The sequence below is a fragment of the Erithacus rubecula genome (assembly GCF_903797595.1).
Source record: "Erithacus rubecula genome assembly, chromosome: 9".
Classification (NCBI taxonomy): Eukaryota; Metazoa; Chordata; class Aves; order Passeriformes; family Muscicapidae; genus Erithacus; species Erithacus rubecula.
In genome coordinates this window covers 14,470,033-14,484,668 of record NC_136660.1, presented here as the reverse complement: position 1 = coordinate 14,484,668, position 14,636 = coordinate 14,470,033, and the positions used below count along the sequence as shown (strand labels likewise).

The window sequence follows — 14,636 nt, the reverse complement described above, 5'->3', positions numbered from 1 at the left end:
GGAGATTCTGCCCTGATTGTCTGCCCTTGTGAGAGCTCACCTGGAGTGCTGCATCCAGTTCTGGGGTCCTCAGCACAGGAAAGTCACACCTGTTGGAAGGGGTCAGGAGAAGGGCCACATCCTCCAGTACATTCAAGGTGAGGCTGGACAGGGCTCTGAGCAACCTGATCTAGGTGAAGATGTCCCTACTTATTACAGGGGGCTTGAATTAGTTGACCTTTCAAGTTTTTTTTCTGATATAAGCCAGTCTATGATTTCATGGTCCATAATGTATTTCTGTACTTCATAAAGATAGATTAGATTTTTTGCAGGCCTAAGGGTGAGAAGGTAAGTTTCTTCCTCTTTCATTGCAGCCTTCTTTGGAGTGGAGGAAAATTCTTTGATGCACATCTCCTAATGCAAAATCCTAGTTTTATGAATATTGTTCAGCAAAAGAGCTGGTGGGATTCTGTACAACCTAACAGCTGACTATAAGTTTCTTAAGTGCATGAAGATGCACACAGAATGTCACCAAACATGTCTTGTTATTGTTGTAGTGGCAGGGTGCACGCAGTCAAGGGAAGTCAAAATTACTTATGTCAGAGGAAAGCTCAGGGTTGTCTTATTTATGTCAAATATTTTTATTTTTCCTTTCAGTCCATTAATTGTTCTGTGAAATTAGCCTTTTTTCTGCTGTTTAAAACATCGATTTTTGAAATATACTGTCCTCTTGTAGCTTTGCTGTAACTTTTGATTTTTTTTTCTTTGTTCTGTTAGGTTAGTGCCCCTGTGCCTTGCCCTGCCCACCCCAGTTCATTGCATATGCTAATTTTCCCCCTCAGAAGGTGACCCTCTGAGATTGTGCCTATGGAGTGGAGAGATGGACTGAATTGTCATAGGCTGTGGGATGAGTTATTTTTAGCTGTTGGCATTTCAGGCTGGAACACTTCATTCTGTCGTGCTTGTTAATGAGTCATCTGGAGAAAATGGGCTTGCTTTCAGAGAGGGTCTGTAGCAAATAATAATAGGCTAATCTCTGCAGGAGATACTCTGTCAAGTAACTAAAACTTCAGCCAGAAAATGTGCTGAAATGGAGACTAATCTCCCTGTAAGAATAAGCATGCACTCACTGTTACTATTATTGTATTATCATGTATATGAAAATCTCAAAAACTAGAAGACTTATGAAGAGCCTGGTAATGGCATAATAGTGAAACATTTTTGAGGAAGAAGGTTAATTGAAAACAGTCACCTTTTAGAGATGGAGAGGAAAATATAGTTGCTTCCTAATTCAGAACATCATAGACTTTCTAAAATTTAAATATGTTACCTAGTTCTAGAGGAATCTCCTGAAAAGATTCCTAAGTAGAGGACCACTATAAAAAGCTTGTGCCTTTGAGAGAACTCCAAATTCATTATCATTTTGTATTTCTTTTAAGGATTAACTAGCATCTTTGCTTTTCTCCCTACTGAAGACTATATATATTTTTTTTTTACTTCCCTGTGTGCAATTTGTAGTCTCTCCTTCACCTTCTTCCTCAAGGTTTGAAAGTTTTGTGCTGATACAGCATGGGAGGCTTAGTTTTGGAGATGAAAATATCAACACTCAAATGAAAGACTTAATATAAGAGTAACTAATCAAAGCTGTTGATCTGATTGCTTTGTTTCTGTGTTGAAATTTCAGACTTCGGTAGTGCAGATGATTCATTTGTTTAAAAAAGGGCAAATATTTAGGGCAAACTATTGAATATCAGAATAAAAAAGACTCTCAAATGCTATTCTGTAAGGGAATGTTTTAAGGAATAGCTTGAGTATCAAGTCTTTTGTCACCTTTGGTACTTTTAGTGCCACTTACCATTTGTACAGTTGTCTTATTTTGTTGACACATCTTTCTCTTGTAAAGGGGATTACATATCTGAAGACTCCTTTCCCTTTTTGGTGGCAAAATGATGTTTTCCTTTAGAGCTAATTATTTTTACTGACCATTGATTATTTAGCTGTTTGGGTTTCCTCTTGATTTATAAATGGAGTACTGAGATAAAAAGTTTCTCTTACCTTATTGAGATAAAAATTTTTGCATTATTAGCAGGTGTTGACCCTTCAGGGTATATTGTTTTAAGTCATGTTCTCATATTGCTGTGGTCAATCTACAAAATGCTTTAAACTAATCCAGTGTAATGATACTGATATTACCAGTGTGTACTGCTCCTAATTTACTCACAAATCTTGGATTGGGTTAGTCAAGATAAATTATTTGACATTTTAGAAATTTGGCAAGTATCTACACTGTGGGCAGGCGTGTTGGGGTCAAAACCTATAAATAAGCTGGTGTAAGTATCAGTCAGTTTAACTGCAGTAGCATGGAAGCTTTTTCCAACTATCAGTAGGTGACTGTCTTAATGTATATTGAAGACAGAGGTGTACTGAGAAATGGGGGATAAAGAGAACTTAAACAGGAAATATCTTGGTATTTACTGATGGTTGTGCTCAAAGCAGGATTTGCTGCACTCATTGTTTGTTCATGAGGAAAATTATAACAGTTCACTCCATGTTAATAGGAGCTTAGAGTGGATGCATACTGTCTTCCTGGTCTTCTTGGATCTCCTGATCTATTTTAATGTTTTCCTGGTTTCAATGTGCCAAATGGCTAATAATTTAAAGAATTTAAAATAGCACAAGGGCTGAAGAAAAATAGCTGCTTTAGCAGTGTAGTTACATTGACATGAACCGTTTATATTATTGTAACACAAAAAATTGGCTTAGGTTATGGTTAACAACTGTCACCATTATGTTGGATTTCGTGTTGATAGAGAATATTATGTTGATTAAATATTTCTTGATCTGAGTGATGCATGGAAACAATTAGTTTGTAATTAGGTTTTGAAACAGCTCTGCAAAACTTTCTAATATCTTATTGGCTCTAAATCGGAACCCAAACTTTGCACCCAACAGATTTTTTTCAATTTTTATGCGTTTACAGATAAAAGTACAAACTGTAAAATTTCTGTGCTAAAGCATTTCTGTCTACCATGTGTTTCTGTGGATTTTTGGTGTGTTTTTTTGGTCAGTTCATTACAGTTTAATATGATTTGTACTATAGCTTTAGATAATCTAAATTGTAGCAAAGATATGGTCTAAGATCTCTTGATGACTAAATACACTTAATATTAAAATATTCTTGGCAAATACTGATGAAGTTAAACAAATTTTCACTTTGATGTGAGCTGGAGTAAGTTGATGCTTGTGAAACAGCAGTTTCAATTAGCATTCACTAAAGGTTTATTGACAGTTAACACCTGGTCTCTACTGTGCCAAGTGGGAAGCAGCTATTGCAGTCTCTTATATTTGTTGCATAATTAGGATTATGATCTCTAATTTGCTTTTAATTTTGTAAATCTATTCTTACTTTCAAAACCAGTTAGTGTTTACTTTTGTTCCTGCATTTTTATTGTAGATCAAAGATACTGATGATAAAAGGATTAAGTTCACTGCTTTGTAATATGGTAAACAAATTGCCCTTTCACTGTTTAGTTAGCAAGTAAATTTGGACATGAAAAATGTACTGGTAGGTCTCATAAAGCACATATACTTCCCATGCTGCTTCTGAGAAGCAAACAGAAAATGACATAGTTTTTTTAGAAGTAGTATTCTTGTACACAAGCTTCCAGATGTATACTGGGAGCAAGTGTAAATGTAATGCTGCTGAGAAATAACAGAGGAAATGACCTTGTTCCTTAGTGCTCCAGAACAGGCTTTGGTGCATCCAAGGATGAAGAAGGTAAATGCTGCATCCTTTTCCCTGCCTGCAATGCCTTTTGATCCTTATTGGCTATGAATAAGGGCACAGAGCTGTTTCTGCCTATGTTGTTTTGCAACAAATACTGTGGTGAAAATCCCTAGATGTATCCACAAAATGTTTGAGTCTTGGCTGTAGTTTTGGAAGATCTTCCTTCAAAAAGACAGTGGGAGGAAAGCATGCAGTTATAGTGAATTATTGAAGTGACAGAATTTCTTTATTAATAGTATTCTTGATTACTCCCCTTATATGAAACCTCTTAAAATGTTTTGAATAGAAACTTAATAGAGGGCGGGATGTTATAGTAATTATATATTACACAGAGATTTAAGGTTTGAAAAGGTTCTTGGTGTATCTATAGTGTATATATTAGTAGTGTTTAGGAACAGAATCAGAAAGGTGATCTTTTAATAATCTACTGGTATAGGGTGGGGGGTTGTGGGATTTGTTTGTTTTGTTTTCATTTTCTTCCACTATTGTAGAATACCAACAGAAAAACTTGCCTTGTGGCTGATGCTTCTGAGTGTAATCATATATATTTTTGCGATAATGTGTAGGAAGATATCCAGCTAATCTGGAATAAGTGGGGAGGCTTTTCAAGAACACTTGCATAAATTTGCCTCTGATGAAGAAAAAAACTTAGAGAAATTTCTTTAAATCATGATCCTAAGAGCTGATGTTTTAACCTTACATTTGAATGACTGTTACTTCTTCCATCTTGTTTCAATATGCCTAAATGCAAACACATGTGGAAAATGTTCTTTTGGCTTTTATCAAACTGACATTTAAGTGCATTTTTTTCAACTTCACTAACATTTGTGGTAAAATATTTCAAAGCTATGAATCTTGCAATTTGCCTATGCATTTTTTTCTTCTTTAATATATTAACATTTGGTACTCATAATCCTAACCTGGTTGGAATTACTGGCTTTTTCATTTGGTGTTTGTTTGGATGAGGTGATTAGGAAAATACTTTATGTGAAATTCTAGTTTGTGGCAGTAAATGCTTCCATGAAGAGTCACCGTTCTGTGAACTTTAGTAAATAAAGGAGAAAAATATGATGATATGCTCCATTCAATTGTGGCAGTCCTATTCCTAACAAATTTAGCTTTCTGTTGTGTTGTATGTCTGTGGTGCTAACCTGTCTGCAATACTTCCTTTTTAGCATGCTTCATTCTTCCCCTTTACTCCCCTACCCATTCCCAAGCTCTTTAATTCTGTGCCAAACTAATAAGGAGAACTAGCTCTGCATAAAGTCAGTCATTGCCAAGCAGCTGTTATGAAGTTTTCTCATGTACCTCTGTGATTGTACCTCATTTCAAAAGGGGATTTTTGCTCTTTTAGGTTCAATTTTAAGTAAGAGCAACCAATTATATCTGTATCTCAATCTTAATTCCTTGTATCTCAAAGAGTAGGTATGAAATTGTTCATATATGTACTATCCTTTCTAGGGTTTGAACTTTGAACACAGAGTCGTGCAGTTAAGGTAGAGAAATTAGGTACATCATTTAGAGTTAAAAAACTATAAATTGCTTTTCTTTTTATCCACAGAATTAGTTCTAAAATATTCTCCCTTCTACTTCCTTTTAAAAATAATACTCTCTGATTTAAATATCATGTTTGAATCTCAAGACTAGACCTTTTTCTTAAATGTAAATTAGTTTTTTCTTAGGATGAAATTATGAAGGCTTCAGGCTGCCTGCTAACACTGACCAGGGAAGGTTGTCTTTCAACAACATGTGCCCCATCTGCCTGGTGGTGTGGCTGCCTGCATTGTTCTGGCACTGGCCCAGGCTGTGATGAAACTGAGAATGTGACAGATGACAGGCTGGTCCAGATGTACACATAACTACTTCTGCCATGCCCTGCAAAACAATCAGGATGCAGGTTTGGCATTATTTCGTTGTTTGTGTTGGTTTATTCCTTGAGGGTTTCCTTAAAAATTGAAATAATATTTGGTGTTGTTCTTGTAATTTTACTGAGCTTTTAGTATTATTAAAACAGATTGTAAAATATGATTCTCGCTCTCTTACATACTTTCTTCCTTAATTTATGGAGTGATTTCATAAGCAATTGGACACAGGTTGCTTAATTTGAAGATTTAAGTAGATAAAAAAAAAGCAATTAAAAGGATCAAACATCTAACTGTCAGCATATTAGTCTGGTTTTCCTCACAGCTGAACATTTAAAGCTATTGCCATCTCTGAATATGACTGCTTCTTGCCAGTAAAAATAAATATCTGGCAAAGGTGTCAGAATCGCCATTAATTATGATTTTTAATTAAAGTCTAATTAAAATCCATCCAGTACCTTAAAATCCTTGTCCACCTCCATGTCTTAGAGGTATCAGCAATGGCTGCATCCCCAGCCCTAAAATACCTTTAAAGGAAAGGAGTTACAGATTTACATGCAGCTTGCAACCTTTTATTGATTATTTAAGAGCTTTCCATCTTAGTGGTTTTGAAGATTTTTATAACACCAAAAAAAAAAAAAAAACCCAAACAATCCAATGAAAATACTTTATTATTGTTATACAAAATAACCTGGTTTCTGTCTTGTGTCATTATCTGGGTATTTGTCATTCAAAAGGGCAAAAATTACTTTTCTCTCTAGCTGCTTTTGGCAGGTGTTTTTTTTATGTGTAGCTCCTGCTGATGTGTGCTATTGAGTACATCTTAGGTAATAAGCAGATATATCAAAAGATATCCAGGGCAACATACCCTGCTGAAAAACAAGAGATTACTTTTCTCTGTTTCTTGCAGATTAGTAGCTTCTGACATATGTATCAGGAATGTTTTTTTTCTCTCAATGTAAGACTGGTATTCTGTGGCCATTTTACTCTTGAAAAAGGGTTTTTTATAATTTAATATAAATTATGTCATAAAACTTAACAGCATTACTTGAATTGTTTTAATTTTCCATAGTGTAGCTCCACTGCCTTGTCTTGCTTGCTTTTGGTTGTAGGGAATGTTTTATGTGCTTATTTTTCTTGTCAGTCTGATTTTGGAACCGTGGTGGAGCATGAGTGTGTCTGTTGCTGTGTAACAAGAAGACAGTCCCAGCTCCAAAAGCCTCAGAGTTTGTGTATAAAGCAAGTTAGGAGAGATGGGTATTGATCCACGAGAGGATTGCCAGTTATTAGGCTGGAGAGTAGCCTCGGGAAATCACACAGCCTTGCTGATGACTTTTTTATGACATTATGGTGAAAGATAGTTTGAAAGAAGATTTAAAGTAGTTTTGCTAATAGTCAGAAAATTCTAGTTACTGGACATTGGATGATATCATGGGTTAGTGAGAGAAAAGCTATTTTTGTTGACAGCTTTGTGCCTGGAGGCTGTTGTAAATCTGAATGTACCGAATGAAGGATGGTATGTTCAGTGCATAACCCTCTGCAGGGCCCTGAGAATGTAGAAAAGTGACTTCTGCTTGCCTGGACTGAGAAGGGGCTGTGAGAGCTGGGGTGAGAGGCAAGAGCTGGTCAGAGGGGCAGCTGACACAGATCATCTTTGCAGGTGTCTGAAGGGATTAGATACTACAGCGAGTGCATTTTTCTCTGCACTACAGTAAATCATGCTTTTAAAGAGGTGCTATGAGAAGCAATAGTGTAAGGGGTTTACACACAGTTCAGTAAAAGCACACAGAGAAAGTGACTAGTGGTGCTTGGGTTATGAATGGTCTGAGAGTCAAACAGGGTGGTGAAATTGTCAGCAGTGATATTTACTGGGGGGAAATTCTAACAGCTGTCTCCAGTTTGAAGTAATGGTATGGCATGTGTAAGAAGAGTCTGTGCCTTCTGAAAATCAGCCTCCACCTCCTGTAAAGCAAGGAGGTGTATTTTGTTTAAAAAAAAAAAAGAAAAGAAAAAAGGCAGATTGTATTCTCATTCTCATTTGTGTTCTTTTGTGTAATAGCTTCTTCTACTACCACCTTATTTTTTTTTAATAGCCATTAATTCTGTCAAAAGTGAGGCTAGTGAACAGCCTCACCTTTTGGTATCAAGTTCAATTAGGAGTACATTCTCTTTTGAAGAAGGGAAAAAAATCCCAACTGACACAAGTGTTATTGCATTTACTGTAACTGAGTAAAATATTAACATATCCTCTTTGGTCAGTGCCAGAGGTGATCAGCAATATCACAGCTGAAAACATATGCTGCTGCAAATGCAGACTTATTTTTGTTAAAATATGCTTTAATGTGGTGGACAAATTCATGGTACTAAAAATAGGGGCCCCTTTATATGGTGCTGATTGTGGGATTTATTATTCTGTTTGTTAAGATAATGGTATGTTGCGAGGTCAGGAAAAGGGTCACAGTTCTCAGATAGAGAACAGCCTTAGAAATACTCAGAAAAACCAGCAACTACAGAACATGAAGCAAAAATAATATTCCATTGTGCTCATAAGGTTCTAATTTTCTTGAATTATCCTAAGTGTGATAACAGCTTAGTTCTGAAGTACATACAGCAGCTCTGTTCAGCATTCCTGAGCCTTGGAGCAGTTTCTACAGTTGGACTTGCTTCCTTCAAGGGAGGGTTTTCTAAAGGCAAGCACCGTGTTTCTGAGACATGCTGGAATGATTCTTGTCTTTGCAGGTGAGGCAGGCAGTGCACAGTGACAAAGGCTGTGTGCCCACGCTGCCTGTGCCATCTGCTGACATTTGGAAAAGTGTCCATCTGACTTTCCATCTTGACATAAAAAACTGGGAGCACTCTGAATTTTGAGGTCATTCTTGATGCAATTCAAGCTCTTGTGTATTAAACCAACAGAATTAATATTGTTGTTCTGATGTGTCATGGAAAATGACAAATTTACTTTTCTCTCAGCTATATGAACTCATTGTTTTCGATCACAGATATTTAGAGATGTTAAATTTGCCATCTTAATTTGAATAAAAGGAGTTACATGTTTTTTATGTTCATCTGAAATAGTGTAACTATCATTTGTCTTATTGTATTAAGTAATTGTAAAGCAATTTCTTCAGATTATTTATTAGATTAAACAGCTGCCAACTTGAAATTTTTATAATACAAATGGTATTTTATGGCAATTTCAGTTTTTTTTCCTCCAAATTCAGATAGTCCCTATTTTATTCTTCATTTGAACTACAAGATAATTATTTAAACACATACTTACCTAGACATAGTGCTCAATTGAAGCATACTGTGTTTACAAGGTTTAGCATACTATTAAATAATGTGGACATGGAAACATTTTGAAGTTCCTTTAGGTAAAAGAATTAAAATACCAACTTGCATGCTTAAAGATATACAAGAATACAAAAAACAATCATGTGACTTGCACAGTACATACTCAAATTGAGTGAAAAGGCAAAATGCCAATTAAATTAAAGAAAAAATATTGCCAAAGTACTTAATTGGTTCACGATGGTTTGTATTTGCTTGAAAAGCAATTGTTAAGAGACCTGTTGGGTTTTGTTATTTTTTTCCCACTTTCAGCTACTTGCTATCATTTAAGGTTTCAATTGCTTGACTTAGTACTGGTGGGTAATTAATAGTGTGGATAACTGTGAAAAGCATATGTAGTAATTTAGTTCTTGATTCTTTCTAATTGTCTGCCCATTGGTATTTCGCTAGGGGTAAGTAGCTCATTACTCAAACACTTTAAATGAAAAGTACTGTAGAAAGAAAAATGCTCTTATTATTAAGATGGTATTGAAAATAAAATACTTTTTAATCAAACAAGTCATTAGTTGACAAACCTATCCACAGAGCTGTTGTTCATGTAATGTAAAAAGATTGGGGTTGTGGGGAGAGGAAGGGTAGGGTTGGTAGATAGCATTCAACTTGCACTGTGATTGAAATAAAGATGTGTCACTCCTTAAAAAGATGCTAAAAGGAAACATAATAAAATGCATTGGAATACATTGAACTGGGCAAGTTCAATTTGTTGAAGATAAAGTTAATAGGCATTAAAAGCAAATACATGCTATCAATTAGGGTAATAGAGATAGTTTGAACCTCAAATCTGCAAACAAAGTTTACAGTAAACATCTTGACTTGCCTGCAGAAGTACTTCTGAGTCTAACATCTTCTGAGTTTGCTAATCCTGCTGTTTAATCCACTCATTTTGAAGTGTGTTTGGGATTTAAAGGCATAATGCAATATTTGTGCATAGCCTCTCTGCAGTCTCCATAAATCCCTCATTCCAGTTCCCTTTTGTAGAGCCTGTGTGTGACCAGAGAGGACATTGTTCTGGAGTGGTTGTATCCTCTGATCAGAGCTGTCAATATCCTGGACAAAAAACAGCACCTTACAGTCACTGAGTCTTAAACAGAAAGTGTGATCTGAAATATGAGCGTAGATACTTCTGTTAAAAGTTTAAATATTTTAGTATTCAAACCTAATGTACTACTGAATGTTGACAGGGAATTCTATATTTTCGTAGTAGTATGGCATGAAGGGTTTGAAAGTTTGCCTTTCTTTTTACCAAGTTTTCTCACATATGGCTGGATTTGTTCATCAAGGTTGTTTACCTGTCAAAATACAATCTTTGATATGAGATCTTAAAATACAACACTATTGATTGGGTTAATTTTGAACCAGGCACCAGATCTCCTCAATATTCTCTCTTAAGTTAGAAACAGAATGTAAAATTTAATGAGGTGGAATGAATATCTGAATATCTTCATTTATGTAATTTTTCTTCAAGCATATATTTTACCCCTCTAACAGTTCATTGCAGTCAAGCTTATGCTCCAGATAATTTTTTTTTCCCTCCAATAGTTTATTCCAGTTACAACTGTAAGGTAAAGAGATTGATTTGATGTCACACTTTGCATTATGATTTGGACAAACTCTGAAGGAATGTTTCCAGCTTGCATTATGTGTCAATGCATGTGAATTTCTTGCTTTTAAGTAATATGATATCATCTACTTTTAATCTCCATGACTTGTTTTGGACAAAAAAAACCTGCACAATTTAACTTTTTTTTCTACCTTTTCTTTACAGATTCGAAGAACTTGTGAAAAAGTTCAAAGTAGAATATCATGCTGGTGGTTCCACTCAAAATTCCGTTAAAGTGGCCCAGGTTTGTTCTTCCTTAACAGAGAATTATTGATACTTTCAGGTGTTGTGTTTGAATCTGCTCTGTGTTGTCTGTTTTGTCATGACCACTGCAGAGTGGCCACTTGTGATTCTGTTGCTCAGCCTATGCTGAGAGTGTTGTATGTGACTTGTTTTGTAGTCGTGCTTTTTAGTCTTCTCTCAAGTGTTTTGCTGAGGTGTACCAGGAGTGGAAAGCTTTTGTCAAACATATGTGCTGGAAGGAGAAGAGGTGAGGACAAGGTCGCTGGCTGAAGTCAGGAATCTTACACTGAGAAAAGTCACAATGACAGTGGTTAAATACTGAAGTTGTTAAGTGTCTGTGCTTGGAAATGTTGATAATGTACCAGGATGAGTCCTTTGGTCAGGCAGATCTAAATTTGAGGCTGTCTCTGCTTTAACTGGTGTATTGGAGTAGAGAACTGCAGAGGTCCTGTCTGGCCTGCATTGTTCTGTGATTCTAAGCACATTTATCCTGTAAGAACTTCAAAGTTTGTCCATAAAAGATTGAAGCATAAAACTTCCTTTAATAATTTAATAAAAATTCCTTTAATGGGAATGTGTCTGGCTATGGGTATGATGAACAAAAATAATGATGAATTTGGTTTCAGGTATATTAGGTTTTCTATAACTAAAATGCGCTTCTTGCACACCACTTTCAAGAATATACCTGTGTGCATATTCTCACATTATGAGAGATGTAAAAATTCTATTTAAAAATACACAAATGGTACTTAGGAGCTTCTTGTTAATGATCCTGGCATATTAACTTTGAGGCTCCCTATATAATTAAAACTGACTGTCAGATAGCATTAAATGCACATTTGTAAGAAATAAAATTATAATATAATAAAGGTTGCCCCCCGCCATAAAAGGGAAAAAATTACTATAGTAATTACTGCTCCTTTCTACAAAATAGTTGTTGCTTCTTTACTCAAGTTTTCATTTTCTGAAACCCCTAATATCTTGAAAATATTTTTGATTTAAAAAAAAAAACTTGCATATGTTTTAATGTATATAGTGTTGTCATTCTGAAATGGTTATGTTTGTAAAATATAGTCAGCTTTCTGAGCTTTGTTTTTTAGCTATGAGGTCAAGCCAGTTTTTTGCTTCTGATAACTGATAAACTCAGATTTTCTAAACTTTGGAGTTTACAAAGAGCCCAGGATTTTAATTCCATCTCTCCTTGTAGTGACTTCTGTGGTATTAGCTAATTTATTAGTAAACTGTGTTTCATTCTGTAACTGTCATTAATCTATCAGTCCATGTATTGTTCAATAATTACACTATGAAGTACACAGAACCCATATAGAGTCAAGGAAATAGATGCAATTTAAATCAGTGAAATGTAGGTATTTGTGTCAATGTGCCTTTCTTATACTGATCAGGTTTTGTCAGTGAACTTTTCCTTTATCTTGGCTCAGAGCTGGGAGCCTCATTCAGCTCCAGTTGCCATCTGGAGCTGTATTTGTCTCCAGAAGGTTTGTCATCTCCTAGTTTCTGTTTCAAATACGATTGAAACTTAAACAGTTGTGCATGAATAACATCACATCACTAAAAGACTTTAAAAAGAGAGATGGCAGAGTGAGAGAGAGGAAAAAAAGTGAATTCTGGAAATCTTGAAAGAAACTGTTATTCTATAAGCTTCAGCAGAAGAAAAAAAAATTCAAGGATGGAAAACAAGTAGTTGAAATGCAAACCAAAAATTAAATAAGAAATTCTGGAAGAGTTTTTGCTGCAATATTCATTGGCTTATTGGAGAGAATAAGTGTGTAAGTAACCTTAGAGAGAGAGCCAGCTTAAATATAAGTAGTTTGTTGAAAGTAATGGGAGAAATAAACAGTTTCAGGAAGCTTATCTGGTGACTCAGAAGGACCAATAAATTGAATGCCAAGGTAGCCACACTGGGAGTGAATGTGGGTTCTCTGAGAAGTTCCAGGGAAGAATACAGCTCTTATTAATTTCTCAACATTATGGGAAAAGCTTGAAAAAGTGTGCCTTAAAATGAGAGATAAAACCTAAAAGAGTTTTCTCCAGCTGTTTAAAAGTTGGTGAGAAATAATGACATATTTAAAAAAGGCATCCTTGGAAGCCTGACTACAATGAAATGCAACTGAGTAGAATGGTTGGAAATGAAAAAACAGGCCCTGAAGTCTGGTAAATTGTTATTTTAAAAGTTGAGTTCTGAGTGGGAAGCATTCATTACTAAGGTGTGTAATGGGAAAAGTGCAACTAAAAAAAATTATTGGATTAAAAAAAAGAACTTAGGAAGCAGCTCAAGGTTATGGAATTGTTTGTTTCAGATAGACCCTCTTTAAGGGTCAGAAAAGCAACACTATAATGAAACAAAAATACCCAAAGGCAGTGGGTGGGGAAACTTTAGAGTATATAATGTGTTTAAAAAGGGAAAATGAACCTGTCAGATTCTTGCTTTCATGGTATATGGTGATCATCTGGTGATCATCTGCTCTTGGTGTATTGAGCACATCATCATCTGTTACACATGCTAATATATTTTGGATATTTCCTTTGTACCTGCAGAGGTAGTATTGTCTACTCAAGAAATGCCCTCTCTCTGTTTCTGAGCAGGGTAAGGCAATTTCTTTATGAAGAAAAGAAAAAAAGTCTTGGAAATACTGTATTTGTCATGTGTGAAAAATTTGAGATGGTAATCTCAGAAATAAGTAATAGGAAGAAGTTCTGAATTATGAAGAAAACTGGGAAGAAAATGACGCTCAAATCATGAGGCTTGGAAATAAATTTTAAAGCAGTGAAGATTTTATAAGTTTACAAAGGATTAACCAGAATTGCAGTTAAGCTGTGAAGAGCAGAGTTAGATTTTGTTTCTTTCTAGCATGTTAGCAGAAAGGAAAGATGTGAAGTGCAACTGTGATGGAGGAATTTGGCTGGTAAGGTATGAAAGGGAGTCTTGATGTTTTTTCAGTGTTGTCTTGCAGCAGAGCAGAAGGACAGTGTGTGGCACTCTGCAGGACTGAACCATAGTTGGAGAGCATCATGAAAATCAGAAAGCTGAAGGCTGGCCCTGTTGACTGCCCAAAGCAGACTTTATGTGGACAGGATATCTCAGCAGGGTCAGAAAAAGTGAAAGGTCTGGACATGTGAGGGACAATAGAAAAGGGGTTTGGGGTTTTTTTTTTTTGTAGAAATGCTTCTACAGTGGAGAAGGCATATTTCCACAAAATGAAATGTGGAAGCAGAGTCACATCATACATTAGAGGGACAGCTCTGTAAAAGGAAAGGAAAGAGCAAAGGAAAAATACTTCTGTTGCAGAAGAAATACAGAAGACTGTGGGATAAACATTGAGAGGATGGAAGATAAATGGCAAAGGGGTAGAAATTCAGAAATATCACACTCTTCAAAAGTGTGTTATATTAGCGCTTTTATAAGTACAATAATATTTCTTAAAAATACCTGCAAATAGTGAAAGGGAGTACCAAGAACAATGTAAAAGTATTAAAGGGCAGTACTAAAGCTCTTTTTGGTCAGGTTTTCTGGAATATTAAAATTTGTTTGAACTAATCCTGGAAAGTGTTAGGGAATTATTATCATTGCTTGACTTGTGATATGAAAGGAGGCAGGGGGTAAGCGATTTATATATTCCAGAAATGGCACTAGCAGGCATAAAAATTGAAAAGATAAAATAAATGGGATAACAGTTTAGTCATTCCTTAATGAGATTAAATTAACAGCAAATTATGCTTTGGAAATACTAATTCATATTATGAGAATAATTGTGACAGAATTGAAGAAAGTGGAGACAGAATGTGAGAGAAATGA

General features: G+C 35.5%; 1 protein-coding gene across 2 annotated transcripts in view; it reads left to right on the top strand.

The window, feature by feature from the left end:
* Window positions 1-14,636, top strand: part of ADK (adenosine kinase) — a 269,130-nt gene that overhangs the window by 59,058 nt on the left and 195,436 nt on the right. For both annotated transcript variants that reach the window (XM_079313206.1, XM_079313207.1), the window contains exon 4: window positions 10,745-10,823. In XM_079313206.1, the coding sequence (XP_079169332.1) occupies window positions 10,745-10,823 (79 nt within the window). The remainder of the gene's footprint in view (window positions 1-10,744; window positions 10,824-14,636) is intronic.